The sequence below is a fragment of the Ipomoea nil genome, unplaced genomic scaffold (genome assembly GCF_001879475.1).
Source record: "Ipomoea nil cultivar Tokyo-kokei standard unplaced genomic scaffold, Asagao_1.1 scaffold0480, whole genome shotgun sequence".
NCBI classification, from domain to species: domain Eukaryota; kingdom Viridiplantae; phylum Streptophyta; class Magnoliopsida; order Solanales; family Convolvulaceae; genus Ipomoea; species Ipomoea nil.
In genome coordinates this window covers 2,827,326-2,848,247 of record NW_017616908.1, presented here as the reverse complement: position 1 = coordinate 2,848,247, position 20,922 = coordinate 2,827,326, and the positions used below count along the sequence as shown (strand labels likewise).

The 20,922-nt window shown below is 37.5% G+C and overlaps 1 protein-coding gene across 2 annotated transcripts; it reads right to left on the bottom strand.

Annotated features, from left to right (window-relative positions):
• Positions 1–14,732: 14,732 nt before the first annotated feature.
• On the bottom strand, positions 14,733–17,155 carry LOC109173345 (fatty-acid-binding protein 2-like). Of its 2 annotated transcripts, XM_019322583.1 has the most exons (9): positions 17,053–17,155; positions 16,525–16,604; positions 16,353–16,428; positions 16,152–16,254; positions 15,961–16,029; positions 15,748–15,784; positions 15,598–15,672; positions 15,299–15,433; positions 14,733–14,924 (listed from the first exon to the last, which is right to left on the bottom strand). In XM_019322583.1, the coding sequence occupies exons 3-8, from the start codon at positions 16,399–16,401 to the stop codon at positions 15,347–15,349; spliced, it is 420 nt and encodes a 139-aa protein (XP_019178128.1). In that variant the 5' UTR covers positions 16,402–16,428; positions 16,525–16,604; positions 17,053–17,155; the 3' UTR covers positions 14,733–14,924; positions 15,299–15,346. The 2 variants fall into 2 exon arrangements, with proteins under 2 accessions (XP_019178128.1, XP_019178129.1); XM_019322584.1 differs by lacking the exons at positions 16,525–16,604; positions 17,053–17,155 and having other exon boundaries at positions 16,353–16,465.
• Between the last annotated feature and the right edge of the window lie 3,767 nt (positions 17,156–20,922).

Below are 20,922 nucleotides of genomic sequence, written 5' to 3'. Positions count from 1 at the left end.
AACGCTATTTTGGCTTTAGGCGTAGGTAAAATTTGATAAGCCAAATTTAATTAAATCTGATGAAGTTGGACGCTAGTTTGGCAATTGGGAAGTTGGGAGCCAATTGAGATTGTAGTATGGGATGCAATTTCAAAATGGGGACCAATTAAAAGAAGACATTGAGGAGCAATTGAATTGAGATAAAATTCAATACCAAGAGAAGTCTGGGAGCCAATTTCGAAGTCAAAATTAACATAATTCAAAATTGAAAGTAATTGAAGCACCAAGAGAAGTTTGGGAGCCAATTGCAATTGGAAGTAATTGAAGCACCAGGAGAAGTTTGGGAGCCAATTGCAAGTCAATGTCAATTGGGAGCCAATTACAATGAAGAAATTCAAATTGTAATTGGGAGCCAATTACAAGTCAATTGAAATTAGGTGTCAATTACAAAGGAGAAATTCAAATTGGGAGGAAGTTCAAAGCCAGTTTGAAACATCAGAACACCCGGACGTGAGAATGAAGAAGATGAAGAAAAACTTACAGTGAAGAATTTCTCTCAAGGAAAAATACTAGTCTAACTATTATGGGATTAAATTGAAGAATATTTTTAAATCCCAGAGATACAAGGACCACGTCAGAGCTGATTAGAGAAGCCATTCTACACCAAAACAGAGACCCAAATATTCCCACTCAATGTAAAACCAGAGGAATATCAGATGAAGTTTGGGAACTCATTTACATGGAGATGAAGCTCTAACAACGGCTATCTTATCTCTTCTGACACTTTGCAGAAGATAAGATAAGATCTCTGACAAAAGATACACTATTTCAAAAATGAAATCGTCTCTTTCCAACGGACAAATTCTCATTACCAGCTATAAAATGATGAAGATATGAAGACTTGAAGATGCAAGAGAGCAAACGAACTCAGCAGAGCAGAACACAAGAGCATAGAGCAAACAACAAAACTACATTGAGCAAAAATCTCATTTGGTACAGAGCATACCAAAAATCTTCAAGTGAGAAGTGAGAAAAGAAAAAGAATTCAGAGAGCTTCAAAAGAAAAATATTCTGAGAGTTCTTAAACAGAGCAAAACAGAGCATAAAAATCAAGTGCATTACTTGATATATTCAAAGAGAGAAAACACTCAGAGCATTCAAGAGAAATCATTCCAGAGTGTTTTAATCTTCATCAAAGAGACCTGCGCATCATTGAAGATCATCTACAGAGTCTCAGAAGTTGGAAGCAAGACAACACTTTTTTTGGAGCAAAACAAGAGAAGGGAGGAAAGTAGCACGGAGTTGTGAAATCCTGGATTGTCACATGGAGCTGTGAAACCCGAAGCAGCAGTGTGATGTCACTGGGCGTGATTAGTGCGGGCTTTGTGATCAAAGCACTAGATCACGGAAATTCATTGTATCTTGGAACCAAGAAGTGGTGGATATAGTGAATTACTCTTGGAGAGAAGAGCAAGTGGAGTAGGAGGATTACACCACCTCGCGAACCACTATAATTGTCTTGTGTTCTTTACTGCTTTCTTTACTTAATTGCTCTACACGAGATATATGCTCACACAATCTCACACACACTTTATCTTTATTTAATTCCGCTGTGCACCATACTCTAACAATCTAGTTAAGAGTTTTGGTTTATCTCTGGCTTAGCAATTGTTGTGCTGTGCGAAAAAGTTTGAAAGTCTATTCACCCCCCCCCCCCCCCCCCCTTCTAGACTTTCACCTTATCTCTTTTGGGATCAACAAAGGCCCTTCACATCCAAGGAATTTAATTAACGCTAAGAGGTAACCCATGTCTCAACAAAACCTATTTTTCTTGCTATAATCTCCTTCTTTGGCTCCCTCTATATGCTTGTGTCTTGATGAATTCCTTTATGTTAATCGTGATATAATCTTGTTGATTGATGTGATGATTTTATGTGTGATCTTGATGATCTTGATGATCTTGATGTTAAAAAGAGGTTTTTGATATTTATGTAATGATTCTTGATAAATCTTGATGTTTCTTGATGATAAAGATAAAATATGATTTTGATGATTTGGATGGGATTAGAGCCCTAGGTTGAATTAGGAATTTGTATTGTGATGTTCTCAATATATATTTGGGTGGGAATTCGCATGTTCGGGTGTTGTTTATGTTTAGAAGTCGTAATAGGATGAGTTCTACGTGGTTCTTGCTTTTGATCCATTAATTGCCTACGTGGTGTCATTATTTGCGTTTAAAAGTGTCTAAGCATGGTTTCGGGCTCTAAGGAGGATCCCGGGACGTTTATTTTGATAAAGAGTCAGTGGGGGGTAGGGGAACCCACCACCTACCCGCTGCGTAAAGAAGCACCGCCGGCAGTGGGCAGCCGGCGGGCAAGCGACTGCCCGCCGGGCACCCGCTGCCCGGAAGCTTGTCCCCGGCGAGTAGCCCTCCACCCACCGGCTACCCACTGGTTCGTTGCCCACTCCGGGACTTTGGCTTCCCCATTTGATGTTCCCCAATCCCCGTGGTGTCCAAACAGACCCCGTTTGTCGTGCATGAGTCTAGTTTGATGTTCCGGGTGCCATTCGTAGGATAAAAGAGTCTTAGGTATTGCATGATAGTTGAATCGGTAACCCGTTGGCCTAGGTGGAAGATGTATGAACCCCTTAGGACTATTCTTAGTATGTGGATGGCCACGCATAAGTTTATTTATATGTTTTCCCCCTTCCCAATGTGTTAATATGTGCTACTATGTGTAATGTGATGCATGATACCCCAATTTGGATGCGATCAAATTGGTTATTCCTGAGCTGCGGTTCAGAAGTTGGCTGCGGTCAAATTGGTTACTCATGAGTTGCGGTTCATTTTCCTGGCTGCAGTCAATGATTCACTTCTTGGGCTACACCTGCATGTGCCTCGTGTGCTAATTGTCCACCGACTGGACACGCCAGCGGTGTGTAGGGCCACCAGCCTGAGGAAGGCCATAGCCCACCGAATGAGTGATCAGGCGGTGTGTAGGGCTATGGTCGGTTGCGATCCACCGAGTGATGGGCCAGCGGTGTGTAGGTTCGTAGTCTACGAGGATCATCGCCCACCGAATGAGTCCCTCAGGCGATGTGTAGGGCTTGTGTTAGGAATAAAGTGTAATGGTTTTGATATGCCAAATATGTAATTGTAGATCCCCCAATTTTATTTTATAGGTCTAGTAGAGTCTTAGACCATGATCGGGAAAATTATTTAAGATACAAAAGAGAAAAACAGAGGAAGATGCACGAAAATGGAAGAAGAGGATATCAAGCCTAAAATCAAGAATTTGTCTGGAGAAAATGGCAAATTAAAGAAGAAGAAGAATGGTGTAAAATTCACGTCAAGCTGCTAAAGAAGATATCCCAGAAGAATTTTTGTGAAGAAAATTACGAATTGAAGAATGCATGAAATTAACTTGGAGATCAAGCATCTATGGAAAGAAAGGAGTACATCAAAGAAGATTGGAAATTTACTCAATGAGGTGTACGGACGAAGTGGATGATGCTTGATATATTATGTGAAATGGCTCAAGTTCAAAACTCACCATCAACAATTTTACAAGGTAAAATTTGGGAAGCCAAATTAATTTAATCTGATGGAGTTGGGCGCTAGTCTACCTATGGGCGGAAATTGGGAAGCAATTGCACTTGGGAGCCAATTCCCAATTTCACTTGGGTGGCAATTGAGGAGCAATTTCACTTGGGAGCCAATTCAAAGGGAATTGGGAGCCGATTTCATAGCAATTGCACTTGGGAGCCAATTCCCAATTTCACTTGGGTGGCAATTGAGGAGCAATTTCACTTGGGAGCCAATTCAAAGGGAATTGGGAGCCGATTTCATAGCAATTGAAATTGGGAGCTAGTTTCGAAGCAATTGAAGTTGGGAGCCAGTTTCAGAGAAATTGAAATCAATTGGAATTGGGAGCTAGTTCGAATCAATTGGAATTGGGAGCTAGTTCAGAGAAATTGAAATTGGGAGCAAGTTTCAAATGGAATCAATTCAAGCCAGATTGTAGTATGGGATGCAATTCAGATTGGGGACCAATTAAAGGAAGACATTGATGAGCAATTGAATTGTGATAAAATTCAAGAGAAGTCCAATTTCGAAGATGTAATTGAAGCACCAGGAGATGTTGGGAGCCAATTGCAAGTCAAAGTCAATTGGGAGCCAATTACAAAGGAGAAATTCAAATTGGGTGCCAATTACAAGTCAATTGACATTGGGTGTCAATTACAAAGGATAAATTCAAATTGGGTGGAAGTTCAAAGCCAATTTGAAGTCTGAGAACACCCAGACGTGAGAATGAAGAAGATGAAGCAGAACTTACAGTGAAAAATATTCTCACAAGGAAAATACTAGTTTAACTAATGGGATTAAAATAAAGATTATTTTTGAATCCCAAAGGTACAAGGACCATTTCAAAGCTGATCAGAGAAGCCGTTCTACACCAAAACAGAAACCCATATATTTCCACTCAACGTTAAAACAGAGGAATATCAGATGGAGTTTGGAAGCTCATTTACAATGGAGATGAAGATCTTCTCAAACGGCTAGCTTATCTCTTTCTGACATTTTTGCAGAAGATAAGATAAGATCTCTGACATGGGAGCGTCTCTATCCAACGGACAAATTCCCATCACCGGCTATAAAATGATGAAGATGTAAAGACTTGAAGAAGCAGAGCACGAAGACGAACAAAAGGGGAACGAATAGAGCAATATACGAGCATAGAGCAAATATCCCATTTGGTACAGAGGATACCAAAAATCTTCAAGTGAGAAGTGAGAAAAGAAAAAGAACTCAGAGAGCTTCAAAGAGAAAAATATTCTGAGAGTTCTTAAACAGAGCAAAACAGAGCATAGAAATCAAGTGCTTTACTTGATTCATCAAAAGAGAGCAAACACTAAGATCTTTCAAGAGAAATCATTCCAGAGTGTTTATCTTCATCAAAGAGACCTGCGCATCATTGAAGATCTACAACAGAGTCTCAGAAGTTGGAAGCAAGACAACACTTGTTTTGGAGCAAAACAAGAGAAGGGAGGAAAGTAGCACGGAGCTGTGAAATCCTGGATTGTCACACGGAGCTATGAGATCCGAAGCAGCAGTGTCGGAGGCACTGGGCGTGATTGGTGTGGTCTTAGTGATCAAAGCACCAGATCACGGATACGTTTCTACCGGAGTGTGGAAGACGGGGGGAAAGTAACGCGGAGTCGTGAAATCCTGGGATAGTAGCGCGGCGATGTGAAACCCGAAGCAGCAGTGTGGTGTCATTGGGCGTGATTAGTGCGGGCTTTGTGATCAAAGCACTAGATCACGGATATTCATTGTATCTTGGAACCAAGAAGTGGAAGATATAGTGAATTGCCTCTTGGAGAGAAGAGCAAGTGGAGTAGGAGGATTACACCACATCGCGAACCACTATAATTGTCTTGTGTTCTTTACTGCTTTCTTTACTTACTGCTCTTTACATATTTGCTCTCACGAAGATATATCATCAAACGATCTCACACACACTTTATCGTTATTTAATTTCCGCTGTGCACCATACTCTAACAATCTAGTTATGAGTTTTGGTTTATCTCTGTCTTAGCCATTGTTGTGCTGTGCGAAAAAGTTTGAAAGTCTATTCACCCCCTCCCCCCCCCCCCCCCCCTCTAGACTTTCACCTTACCTCTTTTGGGACCAACAGCTTGATTCATTACGATCCACCGACTGTGCTCGTCAACTGTAACACCCCAGATTTTTAAAACATTTAAAACCTATATAATAAAGGTGACGTCTCAATAAATCCCAAAGTGTAACATAAGAGTATGGGGTGCTATGCCACACCTGGGCTAGAGAACCCAAGTGCACAGGCAGTCTAGCTACTGTCCTCCGAAATGTAAATGCATAACATGGCACGCAGGCCAAAAAGGGAAACTACACTACTACTACGCTCCGGCTCTAGCGCGCTCCAGTGCTCTAATCATCAGTGCCTGAAAGCCAAATATATCTGTTCAGCGAGAGATGCTGGTAACCCACTCCAACGCGTTGAAATACAATACATATAGAGATATATATAGATATACGAAAACCGTTTTGAGCATGAAGATATATCCTACGAACTCTAGCTTTAAAACCGGGAATGACTCGACAGATAAAGCCAGACACAAGCAACAGTTATAACGAGCATATGCAATTCACACAGATAAGGCAGATACGGTAAAGCATGAACAATAATCATAACCCAACATAAGCAGTCCCCAACATGAGACCCATAGTCACAATCACCAAGATACTCATAACCGCAACTTATCCATATCACAACACATAGCACACTTTGTTGGCGCCACAGGACCAATCGCATGCCCATACATGAGGGTCAGCGCATATAGCTCTGACACGGCCCCGCAGCACCCTGCCCCGTATCGCAACACGGAGGGGTCGATCGCAACCGACCGATGAACCGCAGCTCATAAGAATGTGTGATCTGACTGTAGCCAGGAATTCCCATCTGACTACAGCCAGCCTCCGAACCGCAGCTCGGGAAAATGTCATCTGATTGCAGCCAGGAATTCCCATCTGACTACAACCAGCTTCTGGACCGCAGCCCAGGATACCGTCATCCGACTGCAGCCAGGAATTCCCATCTGACTGTAGCCGGCTTCTGAACCGCAGCTCAGGATAACCAATCCGATCGCAACCGAATTGGGCAACACACACACATAACACATAGCAAGCACATGCAACCCACATTACACATTGGGAAGGGAACACAACGTATAAATAAACCTATGCGTGATCCATCACCAACTAGGAATAGCCCTAAGGGGTTCATACTTCTTCCACCTAGGTCAACGGGATACCGATTCAACTAGCATGCAATATAATCGACTCACAAACCTACGAACGGTACCCGAAATATCAAACTAGACATAGGCACGACAAACGGGGTTCGTTGGGACACCACGGGGATCGGGGAAACATCAAACGGGGTAGCCGGGGTCCCGAGGGGGGGGATGTTCCAGCGGGTAGCCGGTGGGTGGGGGGTCACCCGCCGGAAACACTGTTCCGGGCAGCGGGTCGCCGGCGGGTAGCTGCCCGCCCGCCGGCTGCCCGCTGCCGGAGCTGCCCGAAATTTGCCGCGGGTAGGTGGCGGGTCCCCTACCCCCACCTACCCCCCACTGACTCTTTTCACCACTTTTCACCCCGGGAACCGTTGTGGAACCCGAAACCATGCTTAGACACCTTACAACGTAATTAACGGCAACACGTAGACAATTAACGGATCAAATACGAGGAACGAACGACACTTATCCTATCATGCTTATCTAAACATAATCAACTCCCAAACATGCGATTTCCCACCCGATAATCCAAGAATAATATCATACGGTACAATCTAGGGTTCTAATCACTTTTATGTTAACAAGAATACGATTCGTCTTCTAATTGCAAGATTCGGTAAGAACAACACATAATCATCAAGGATACCAATTAATCATCAAGAACATCATAATCATCAAGAACAACGCATAATCATCAAGAATACCAATTAACCATCAAGAACATCATAATTATCAAGAAACTCCCAATATCAAGATTATCAAGATTCACCGTAGAATCATCAAATCAACATCAATAATAATAATCCATAATTTCGCCATTCACAAGCTCATGGGGGAAACCCTAAGGGGAAATCATAACTATAAAATAGGTTTTGTTGAGACATGGGTTACCTCTTAGCCTTAATTAATTCCTTGGCTATGAAGGATCTTTCTTTAAGCTTTCTTGATTTCTTGATTTCTCCTAGGGGAATTCTTGGAGCTCCTTGGGTGGTGGGAGATTATTGTGGTGGGAATTCTAAATGCCTTCTAAGTTCCCTATTTATATGCCATGGGGTTTAATCCTTCTAGGATTAGGTAATGGGCTTTAGGGATGGGGGTCCAGGGACTATGGTGGGCCTATTTCCCAACTTAATCATAATAAATTATTCTTTCTTATGGGTCATAGATTAATTAATCACTTGGTCTTAGGGGTCGTAACACGGGGTGTTACATCAACGGTGTGTAGGGTCGTAGTCCCCAAAAGAGGATCGCAGTCCACCGACTGAGCACGTCAGCGGTGTGTAAGGCTGTGATCCGCCATCGAACTATTGGTGATCTATACGCTTGGTTGCGATCAACCCCTTCATGCTGCGGTATGAGGTAGGGTGCTGCAGGGCCGTATTAGTGCTATATGCACTAACCCTCATGTTCAGGGCATGCGATTGGTCCCGTGGCGCCACCAAAGTGTGTTTGTGTGATATGAATGATGATTGAATGATGGTGTGAATGATTTGAAAGTGAACTGCAACCTTAGATACATGTTTTTTATGATATTATCTCTATGTAACTGAGTATCCATGTTTAATGTGTGTATCCCTACCTGTTGAGTCTATTCTCGGTTTTAAAGCTAGAGTATCCCAAGTATATATCTTCCTGCTTCAAAATGGTTTTCATATATATATATATATATATATATATATATATATATATATATATATATATATATATATATATATATATATATATATATATATATATATCTACCTATAATGTATTTTAACACGTTGGAGTGGGTTACCGGCATCATTCGCTGAACAGATATATTTGGCTTTCAGGCACAGATGATTAGCTTCCAGAGCGCCCTAGAGGAACTTGGATTAGATAGATAGTTTTTCTTTCAGCCTGCGTGCCACGATGATGTATTGAGGATATTTAGCTAGTTTAGCCTGTGCATCTGAGTTCTCTAGCTCAGATGTGGCATAGCACCCCGCACTCTTATGTTTATTAATACTCTGTTTTGGGATTTAATGAGAAATTACCTTCGTTATATGAGTTTTAAAAGTTTCAAAATTTCGGGGTGTTATTGCTAGTATTTCGGAACTTGGTAATGCGACGATGAGTGGATTGCTCACATCAGAAAGCGCATGGGACGTCAACGTAGTTCGCGATATTTTTCTAACGGATCCTTGTGACATCGGTCTCTCCAACACTTCCGAGACAATTGGATATGGAAGGGAGACATACGCGGCATGTATACGGTTCGTGAAGGCTATCGTTTGCTCACTGCTGCGTTGATGACAATTGATCCCTAGCCTGTGTTTGTGGAATGGAAAAAACTGTGGCAACTTCAAGTTCCTCCAAAAGTGAAGAATCTTTTATGGAGGTGTGCTTGTGATATACTACCTGTACGGGAGACTCTCAAGACGCGCAGGGTGTGGACAGGGGGTGGATGTCCGTTTTGTGCACACGAGTGGGAGTCCATGGAACACATATTTTGCACTTGTCCGTTTGTCTCTCAACTTTGGGGCGATTCAGTAGTGCCACATGAAGGGAGCTTTGCCATGCTACTGCATGCGATGCTTAGGGAAGCTAGCAACGCCGACGTTGTAAAGTTTGTAGCTAGAATTTGGGTAATATGGTCAACGAGGAACAAGATGGTTTGGCGGGGGGAGGAGCAGAACGTGGAGGATCTACGGCGTCAGGTTGATGTGTTGAGTAATCTTTGGATGAGGGAACTAGCTTCAACCAGTGTTAACCACAATGGCAACTTGCCTTTGGCAACTTGGGACCCTCCACCTGAAGGCATGCTGAAATGCAATGTCGACGTGTCGGTCTCTCTGGCGGGTGCTGGTTATGGAGCTGTCATTCGCAATCACCATGGTAGTTTCATTGCTGCTTGTAGCGGTCGCTTGGCGCCACAGCGGGATCCTTATCTCGCGAAAACGCTAGCGGTTAAAGAGACAATTCTCTTGTTACGATCTTGCCATTTTAATAATTTGATTATTGAATCAGACTGTCTAAATGTTTCTTCCGCTTTTATTTCTTCCTTAATGGACAATTCTTATGTTGGTTTAGTTGTGAAGCAATGTCAATGCATTGCTAGGGACATTGGGAACGTTGTTGTTCGCCATGTCAGAAGGTCAGCGAACCATGTCGCTCATGAGTTAGCCAAGGCGACTGTGTCTATGTCTGTCCTGGGGTCGTGGAGGTCTGTTCCATCGACCTGTATTTCGCAGTTGTTTTAAATCTTGAATGAATGTTTTTGTTTTCAAAATTTTTTTTTTTTATAGAATTCTATGTTCATAATTACTGAACTCTATGTTTATAATTATACAACTCTATGTTCATATTTTTGAATTTCATATTCACAATTATTGAACTCTATATTCACAATTACAGAACTTTATGTTCATAATTATAAAATTTTATATTCATAACTCTATGTTAATAATTATAGAATTCTATGTTCATAACTCTATGTTCATAATTTATTAAAAAAAAAAAAAATCTCTATGTTCATAATTATAGAACTTTATTTGTTTATAATTTTTGAACTCTATATTCACAATTATGAATAGTTGTTATGTATAAATAATAAAAACGAAAAATGACCAGGGATCGAGTCTCACCAGCGATAGTGTGGGAGCAACCTCTCAAAGTGAAAGGGCTCCTTGTGTGCAGTAAGCAAATGTCTAGCCTCTGTGGTGTCTCAAAGTGAAAGGGCTCCTTGTGTGCAGTAAGCAAATGTCTAGCCTCTGTGGTGTTGGGAGTCCTTAGGATTGGGGTTCAACCTTTTGGAAGAATATTTTCCATATACACAATCAATCGGGAGGAGGAGAGGGAGAATATAATTTTACCCTAAATACAATTCTATTTAAAGACGACATTATTTAAATTAAAAAATCTGAAAAGTGAAAAGTGAAAACCCCATGCTCAATCTAGTACGAGGATACTCCAAATCCAAATTAACCCTAAAACTATACTGTACTCCTGCAAACCTTAGCTCGTTGGATACGATGAGCACATCGGAGAAGACGGCGGAGGATGTTTCAACGCCACCTCTTCTTCTTCTTCTTCCCCAAGACGTTCTCGCCAAGATCCTCTCAAAGCTTCCTGCTAAATCCCTAGTACGACTTAGGTGCGTTTCTAAATTCTTTTGCGCTCTCATAGCTGATCATTTCTTTGGCGTCCTACACCGCAGCTTGTCCTTGACCCTTCCTATTAGTAGGGCGGGTAGCTTGTCCTTAATGATATGAATAAAATAAAGATCATTACCTTGTATAGTTTGTATGATTTTAGCAGATTAATTGTTATATGTTCGTAATTTTAGTAGCTTGATTATTATATGTTTTAGTAATGCAGTAAAAATAGATCCATTGTATATGAACATTGAGGAACTATAGAGAAATATAATATTCTTGTTCATGTTCTTCTTTATTCTTCTTATTCTTATGCTGGTGGTGTGAAATTAGAGTTTACTATGACTCGAATAGGTTATGAGCTAGAAACCTAATCGAAAGGTTTCCTATGCATTACGGTCCTATCTGGGTTGTAACAAGTGGTGCTCTCATTGAGATAATCTATGGAAATATCCCCTAACAACCGTGCTCTCGGTTAGACAATCTATGGAGGTATCACATAACAAATGGTGTTTTCTTTGATTTCATTGGTGAAAGTATCTCTTACTTTTTATTTTTATTTTTTGTTGCATGCTTTCAAAAATCTCGAGAAAGAAAAAACAACAAAAAATAACTAAAAGCATTTAAATTTTCTTCCATTGTTTAATCCCTTGTTTTTATTCTCATAAAAAAAAAAAAAAAAAAAAAAAACACTTCTTTAAAAGTTTCATTGCTCTCTATTTTCCATGGCTATTAATATATCCCCAGAAAGTCATTTGGCTTCCCAACAGTTGGTGGAATCCTTGTCCTAAATCCGTCATCAATTTCATGATCAAAACCATTATGACCTGCAAGATCGTTGAAAGCTCTTCAATTCAACATTCCATACATACTTTAACTCAAACAATTGATTCTCTTCAAACACACTACAAGTCCCAACAACACACAAATCACCCTAACCATGTCCATTTTCTGCTCAACACTGCTTCGCCATCAATGGGAATTGAGCAATCTAATCCCCCCATTTTCGGGCATCAATTTGTTTTGAAGATTAATCTTCCAAAATTTGATGGCAAGACCATCGTGCTTGGATTTTTCAGTCAGAAGGATTTTTTTTAGTATCACAATGCGCCTCATGAACAACGTCTTTCTTAGCTTGTGTTTCATTTATGGTTCATGGTGAAAATTCGCAATGGTTATATTGGATGAAAAGTACTGGGTTGTTGCATTATAATCATGGGATGATTTTCTTGAGCAGGTAAAGTTTCATTTTGATTCTATTTATTTGAAGGATTTTACTGTTTGTTTTCCTACTAGTTCTTTTGCGCGCGCTTTGCACGAATAGGATAATGCCAAATGATTATTTTAAAATAAGTATTTCAAAAGTATATCAATGCAATATTATATATGAGATGTTTATGCATAGGTAAATAAAGAGTGAATTCCATTTTTGGTCCTACTGTTATAGGGCCGTTTCCAATTTTAGTCCACCTTAATTTTTTTGCAACTATTATTGAATGTGTTCCACTTTTAGTCCCACCGTTAATATTTCCATCAAGAGGTCATGTAATCTAGGGGTATTTTGACATTTCTTCTCATCCAAGACTATGTTTGACTAAAGAAATGAGAACATTAAACCTAAAACCTAAGAAACCTCGCCGGCCCTTGTTGGAACGAACGAAACGATATAGCTTTGGCTTCCCATTCTCGTTGTTCGAAGAGCCATCTTCGAATATCGGAGGAGGAGGACGAAGCGCCTGGATTAAAAGAGAAGAGACAAACATAAAATGACCAAAATACCATTTGATTATACGGCCTCTTGACGGAAATATTAACGGTGGACTAAAAGTGGAACACATTCAATAACAGTGGTTGTAAAGTGGGAAAAAAAAAAATTAAAGTGGACTGAAATTGGAAACGCTCATATATAGGACCAAAAATGGAATTCACTCGATAAATAAATGTTGAATTTGTTTATTTAAATCGGTAATTTAAAGTATATACATTGAAGATAATATATGAGAAATTGATTATAATTGTCACTAAAATAAATGTTTTCAACTTTGTAATAACTCTAATCTAAATACTTAGTATTAAAGCGATAGTCTAAATAAATACTATTTTTAGTTTAAACTCTCTAATCCATTGTAATTCTCTTTTGGGTAGCATTGTCATTGTTTTCATCTTCAGTACATGTCTTCTTTTTTTTTTTTTTTTTTTTGTTGGTAGTGAGTCATGTGCCATTAGGTTACTGGTGGCAGCATAGAGGGATTCATTATGCAATGAGATTATGGTGTAGGAAGCTTTAGATTTGCATTGATGCGTATATGATTGAGATTTTAGTTGTAATATGGACAATGATGTAAGAATAATTTTGTCCGATGAAAAAAAATAATAGTATAATATTTGTAAATTAATGAACAATTATACCATTATAAAAAAAAATATAAAAAATATTAATACCATAATGACCTAAATCATTCCAATAATGCAAAAACATAATTGAAATATTAAGTTTGTTCTAAATAATCAAAAGAAGATTAATTAAACGCTAAAAAAAAAAAAAAAAAAAAAACATATAACCTAAATCTGTTTTGATTTTTTTTTTTTAAAAAAAAAAAATCAAGAAAAATCAAATGATTTTTAAAGTTACTGATTTATAATCTTTGATGCTCAACTGAATGCTATGTATTTAGTCAGATAATTATTTGACTAAAGTTTATATTAAATTTTATATTATATTTTTTTAATACATTTTAATATATTCATAATATATGTTTAACAATTATGCCAACTGTAATTGAGATGTGGTTCGAAACTAAGACTTTTCTTATATAAATTAATGATTATGTTAAGAATAATAAATAGTTAACGAAATATTCCATTATTAAAGTTTATACTAACAGAATTTAGGATTATTTTACTAAAATCAAAATAATATTAATCATTCATTTTAAGAAACAATAGTACCAACATTTTTTTTGTTCCAGTTAAAGATCAAACATTATTGACGATTATTAAAATTGTAGATGTTGCATCATGTTCGAAATGTGGCAACCCATCAGGAACAGTGTGAAAAACTTCCCTCGTTCACTTCAAAGGAAACCCAACAACATGAAGTTGGATACCCTAGAGCATCCTATTGAATATTTTAATACAAATTACAAAATGGTTTGGACGTGAGACTCAAATTGGAGTATATCGCTATTCTACATGGATGTTTGGACTTTGGAGAAATCTAGGGATACTGGGAGAAGATCGATTAAGATGATCATTCCATTCCATTTGAGAGTAGAACTGTGACGCCCTACTTCTAGGAAATGATCCGACCGTATCGCTACATGAAAACCTGTAACTAACAATACGAAGTCTAACCATACATACCTCTCAAAATCTTCATAATAACACTTGAATGTACAATAATTCCACAACCCAAAAAGACAAAATATAATCGACTAGTTCTTCCTAAAAAACTCATCAAATTCACTATTAAATATTTACAATCAAGAGTAGTACGTCCAAAATGCATCACAAGCATCAAAACCAAGCACAATGGTTTACCAAAAATACAAAGGTCAAAGGGAATATCTAAATAAACAAAAGTCCATGATAAGCTCCAATACTAAGACTAACCCTCCTAGTTTCAAAAGTCACCTTCGAGACCCCACCACTTGTGCTCGTGCTCGGGGTAGCGGATTGTTTTTTTATTTAAAAAAATGCAATTTTTTTTTTTATTTTTAAATGCCCCAATTTTTATAAAAATCCTATTCATACACTACATAATACTAACCATCAACACTATTATTACCAAACTATCAAAAGACAATATTATCAACACACTTTTAACCAAATACTATCAATACAATACTTTATATCAATACAATACTTTCAACACAATATAATATTTAAAATCTAAAACAAAAGTTACACGCACTCTTCTAAAAAATATTTTGCTCATAAGTCTCCAACCCCATCTATTTCATTGATAAAGTACAAATTTCAATCAAATACCTACAAAATAATTTTATTAATCAAATTACTAAATATGTTTAATTAATAAAATATAATTTAACTATACATAGGTCAATTTAAATTTACTTACCTAATGTAAATACTTTTAAGTATATATATATATATATATATATATATATATATATATATATATATATATAAAAGAAGGAATGTAGCACATGATCTTTAAATATGATTAGCATGCTACATTCATCACATAGATCATAAATGAATACAGAACTAAAGTTTATCGAAATGGGTGTGTCAATTCCTGTCAGTAAGCTATCAACCAACCACACAAACATATTTGTATCCATTTTGCTTCATATGAAGTTAGAAAAGCAAGAGTTATAACCCACAAGCTGAATAGTTACAGGTTCCTGAGGGAGGAAGTGGAAACAAAAACAAACCTCAACACCCCCTTATAATGCTAGCGACGTTTTGTCCAATCTGTTCCTTTGTTTTCTCGCAAATAGGGAGATCACCAATGTACATATCAAAAAAGGCCCCTGGGAAACAAAACCAATAGTAAATGTCCATCGGCCGTACGCCAAAAATTGATTGGCGTACCCTAAAGGTTTTATATTCATACAAAAAAAATCAATTACGTGATTCTAGAATTAAAAAATAAAATATAAAGGAGAATATAATGCAAGAATAAATGAGTACTTACAACATGTAAAGGGATATCTTGAGAGAAGATTGAACCAAATGTATGTATGCAGTGAAAATCAGTCTCAGGATTTGTCTGCAAAACAACAATTGTCAATATAAAAGCGTAGACAACACTTGCGTGTAAATAAAAACCCTACCAACAACTAACCTTCAACAGTCGAGCTCGAAGGGATTTCTCAAAAGAACTGCAAGAAAATGGAAATTATAGACTTGTATAATAAGAACAGTACATCACAAATGCATAATTAATTCCTCATGCCTATCAACTTTACCATATCAATTGCATCTTCACTTTAGCATTAATAAAAGTTTCAAAATAATTACTAGTTCTGAAACTAGAAGAAGGCATAATTTGACTTACTCTCTGACATTTTTAATTTTGATTCCATTGCAGCTAACTACAAGCCTAACGGTCATGTTGATATCCTCCCTGCATACATGCAACAAATACACACAATAGATACACTAGAAATGATAACAAAAACAAATAAACAGAGTCCTCATTATGTTAACAAAAGTTGTTGAGAGTATTCGAGTACTATTTGCAGCTACCTCAAAAGATCTTGATAAAACTCATGCTGGTTGTTCAGTTCATACGTGGGAAAAGAAGAATATTTTGGACCCAACTTCTGGCAGACATCAAAAGGATGAACATCTATAGACAATGCAAAAACCGATCAGGTGTTTAGGATTAAATTGGGAAAAATGTTATGAGCAACTAAAAAGTTTCTGTGCAAGAAGGGGAACACTCACAGAACCCAAAGGCATAAACCTTCAAAGTTTTTATTCTGATTACATTCATAATACGGGACCCAGTTCCAACAAGGACCTGAAATGTACATTGAGTTCAATTAGAAGCTTTTCTTAAATATCATTCACAAAAACCGATGAGTATTTCTCATCTTTTATAAATAGAATAAGGTACCTGTAATCAATGCATGCCACTATGATATCCCATTCTGATCACTGTCTCCCCTAGCTAAGAGAGAACCCCATGCCTTGTACCTGGATATGCAAAAACATAAATGTAGACTTCAAAACTGCAAAATAAGGAATGACAATCACTTGGATGCTCAAATTAGTTCTAAAATTATAAAAGTAAATAGACAAAAAATATTGTTGATTTCCATCTTAGATAAGCTAGCCTCTATACACAAGATATGAATTGAAATTTAAGAGTCTATTTCAATACAATGTCCAGAAACTATAAATCTTTCTAATACTGAGGGGTCTGAGGAGATGGACCAATTTCTTATCAATAAATGACAAACACTTAAGCCATATTGATTAATTACTTGTTATTGTTTCAAAGTTGATGCACTTGATACATACCATTCTTACCCCACATTAATTTAACTGATCCTCCATTCAATACTAAAGAGGCATGCTTATAAATTAAAGGAAATTATGAATTACACAGATAATAAAAAGAACTTCACTAAAAATTGATTACCTAAGTCATTGGTCTAGAGCTGACACTCTTGAACAATATATTATCTTCCTTGAGAGAGACCTCACCATCACATTTTTCAGGCCTTAGGGTAAATGATCGATTTTAGTTTGCACCCATTCAAGGAACGAAAAGGATAAATTTAAACATCCTAACATTGTAATTACCCTTAGTAGAGTATGATGAAACAAACCATGTCTCTGCACTTCTGTAGCTTGGTATGTTCTGATTGCTGCAAAGAGTAAGGATATTTGCAAACTATTCAAAATTTAGTTTACTCAAAGATTAATTATTGCAGGTATCCAATATATAGAATACCCATAGGCCACTTGCTTCTGGATCTGGATGCATCTTTTTAACTTTTCATCCACTGTCTACACTCCACGCTACAAATTAATAAAAAATTTAAAAAATCAACAAATATGATATTTATCAAAATAATAATTAAAAAACATATATTTTTAACAAAAAAAAAAAAAAAAAAAAAAAAAAAAAAAACAAACAAACAAACTAAATTACCGCGTTAATAATGCATAGACATCGGCGGAGGCAGTTGCAGCAGCTGGCAGCGGTCGCGGTCGCGGAAGGAGGCGTCGGCGAACACTGAGGATAACAGTGAAGGTTGCGTCGCTGGTGGCTGATGAGAGAGGCGGTGTCGGCGGCTGCGTTTGTGGTTGAGAGAGGTGTGTCGGCAATTAGGAGAGGTGCAGAGACCTGCTTAATATATCTAATATCGGTCACAGAAATGAGAGGGAGGTGAGGAGAGGTGCATAGATCTGGTTTGACGGCGGCGGAAAGGAGAGGGAGGTGAGGAGAGATGTAGAGATCTAGTTTGACGGCGGAGGAAAGGAGAGGGAGGTGAGGAGAGGTGCACAGACCTGGTTTGATGGCGGAGGAAAGGAGAGGTTCACATCTGATTTTAATATAACTATTTAATTTTAATTTTAATATATATATTAATATTAATATTATATTAATATTAATATAATATCCGCTAGAAAACACTACCCTTCCTCCGTTCCTCGTAGAAAGGGGAGCGAAAAGTTTATTAATTTTTAATTAATAAACTTTCCGCTCCCCTCTCTACGAGAAAGGGTAGCGTTTTCTTGTTCATTTATTTACAATTATGTCACTGCTCACTTTTTTCTTAATAATACATTACCTTTGTTTGAAGAAGGGTAGTCTAAAATCATACTCCGTATTTCTTTGCTCCTTTTTGTACTAGTGAATATAGCAAAATGTCATCAATAAATACCACAATAAATTTGTCCAGAAATGACTTGAGGACCCTATTCATTAAATCCATAAAGAAAGCAGGAGCATTAGTTAGCCCGAACGACATCACCAAAGTAGTCTTGGGTATATCACTAGCTTTAACCTTCCATTGATGGTACCCTAATCTCAAATCAATTTTTGAAAGGTATTTAGCACCATGAATTGGTCAAATAAATCATCTATGTGAGGTAGATGATACTTGTTCTTGATAGTAACTTTATTCAATTTACAATACTCAATACACAATCGCAAGCTACCATCCTTTTTCTTCACAAATAACACTAGTGCACCCCAAAAAGATACACTGAGTCTAATAAATCTCATATCAGGCAATTCTTGCAATTGCACATTTAACTCACGTAGCTCAGACGATGACATGCGATAAGGGGCCTTTGAGATTGGAGTAGTTCCGGGAACCTCTATTTCAAACTCAATTTCTCTATTTGGAGGTAATCCAGGTAAATGCTCTGGGAACACATCCAAAAATTCCTTAACAACTGGGATATCATCTAACTCAACTTCTTTCTGGTGGGTATCCATTACATAAGTCAAGAAACCGCTACACCCTTTTCCAATTCTTTCTTACCCTCCAATGCAGAAATTACTTTCAATGCCACTTTCGACACCAACATTCCGCTCCTAGGAAAGTGTCTCAAAGTAGAGATAGATTGTCTAGGAATTTCAAATACCACCTTCCTACAAGCGCAATCAATATAGGCATAGTTTTTTTTTTTTTTTTGCCAGTCCATTCCTAATATCACATCAAAATCCTGCATATCCAACCAAATTAAATCAATTGACACATCACTCCCTAAGTTGTAGATGTCAATCTTGAAACCAAGTATCTATCACCACAATCTTCCCCATAGGGTTATTAACATATAAATGATCACTCAACTTCTTAGCTTGCAAATTTAATTCCTTTGCAACTTCTCATAAATAAAATAATGCGAAGAACCTGAATCACACAGCACGTAAATATCTACAACTATATTCCGAATAGGCGACACATTTATCAACAGGCTAACCCGATGAGTTCGACCACATTTAGGAACACCTCTCCGGATCCTTGTAAAGCAATACCCCTTAAATTCAAACAGAAAAAGTATGGCCACATTAGCGAAAATGTTTAGGAAACCACATCCAAAACTTGCCCAAGGCATAAACTTATCATCCGCTACGTTAAAGTCTAATCTTGCAAAAATTCAAACTTAACTTCTTGACCAACTAAGTATTTAAACCTAGGCTCCGATACCACTCTGTCACGCCCCACTTCTAGGACATGACCCGGCCGTATCGCTACATGAAAACCTGTAACAATACGAAGTCTAACCATACATACCTCTCAGAATCATCATAATAACACTTGAATATACAATAATTCCACAACCCAAAAAGAAAAAATATAATCGACTAGTTCTTCCCAAAAACTCATCAAATTCACTATTAAATATTTACAATGAAGAGTAGTACGTCCAAAATGCATCACAAGCATCAAAACCAAGCACAATGGTTTACCAAAAATACAAATGTCAAAGGGAATATCTAAATAAACAAAAGTCCATGATAAGCTCCAATACTAGGACTAAGCATCCTAGTTTCAAAAGTCACCTTCGAGACCCCACCACTTGTGCTCGTGTTATTCACATGTCCTTAACTACTCTGAAACATGAGGAAAAATATACAAATAATGAGCTAATGCCCAGTAAGTGGTACTCCTCTCAACCCCGGATCAAGTAACCCAAATAGAGTACAAAAAAACTTAGAGTAATAAATAGATGCAAAACTCAATCCTTAAACTATATCAAAGTTATAACATACTTACATCATACTATACACAAATTCCCAAAACGGAAAACTTTAGCTACATGGGCATCAACATCATTTCATAATGCAATACTTTCAAAAGAACAAATCATTCCTTAACATATGACTCATTGGCAACCTACAACCACCAATATCGGCATAATAGTCCAAAAAGACTCGACGATTCGGAATGAGTCAGGCTCGACGATTCAGAATGAGCCGGATGGAACGTTCCAACAAATAATTCAAAAGACTCGACGATTCGAAATGAGTCAAACTCGAAGATTCAGAATGAACAATTAGGAACGTTACACGCCGAACAGAACAAACAACAAAATGTAGGTTGCCTCATGAGTTTGGTCAAACCTTCAAAATAATTCTTATAATCAAATAACCCATTGTAACAAAAATCAATTCCTTAAAGATCACATAACAAAGTACATATCCAAAAGTAATATTATGAAATCATAAACTAATAATTGTCAAATAAATTATATGATCCTTTTTTAGAGCAAACACGTTAGTACAAATCATACACATACGAATATGGTCAAATATAGTCATGTTCACTTATTCACAGAATCCAAACTTAGGCATGCCCAAAGATATCTTTAGTCAAGTTTAATAGTCCAACAACATATCATAGTCCAAAATACTTTTAACTCATACTAACCCTTAAATGGGGATTCAAAGTTGTAGAGATTCTAAAATAGTTTATGGGTTTTGCAAAATAAGGAGAGAAGAGTTAACCACTTACCTAAAAACATCCAAATCTTAGCTATTAAACTCGCC

Excerpts from the sequence above, each read along its gene's own strand:
- LOC109173345 (XM_019322583.1), bottom strand. The coding sequence starts at position 16,401 with ATGAATGTAATCAGAATAAAAACTTTGAAGGTTTATGCCTTTGGGTTC. Across the intron at positions 16,030-16,151 it reads TTTTATCAAGATCTTTTGAG|GGAGGATATCAACATGACCG; the intron begins GTAGCTGCAAAT and ends GCATGTATGCAG. Across the intron at positions 15,785-15,960 it reads AAAATTAAAAATGTCAGAGA|TTCTTTTGAGAAATCCCTTC; the intron begins GTAAGTCAAATT and ends ATTTTCTTGCAG.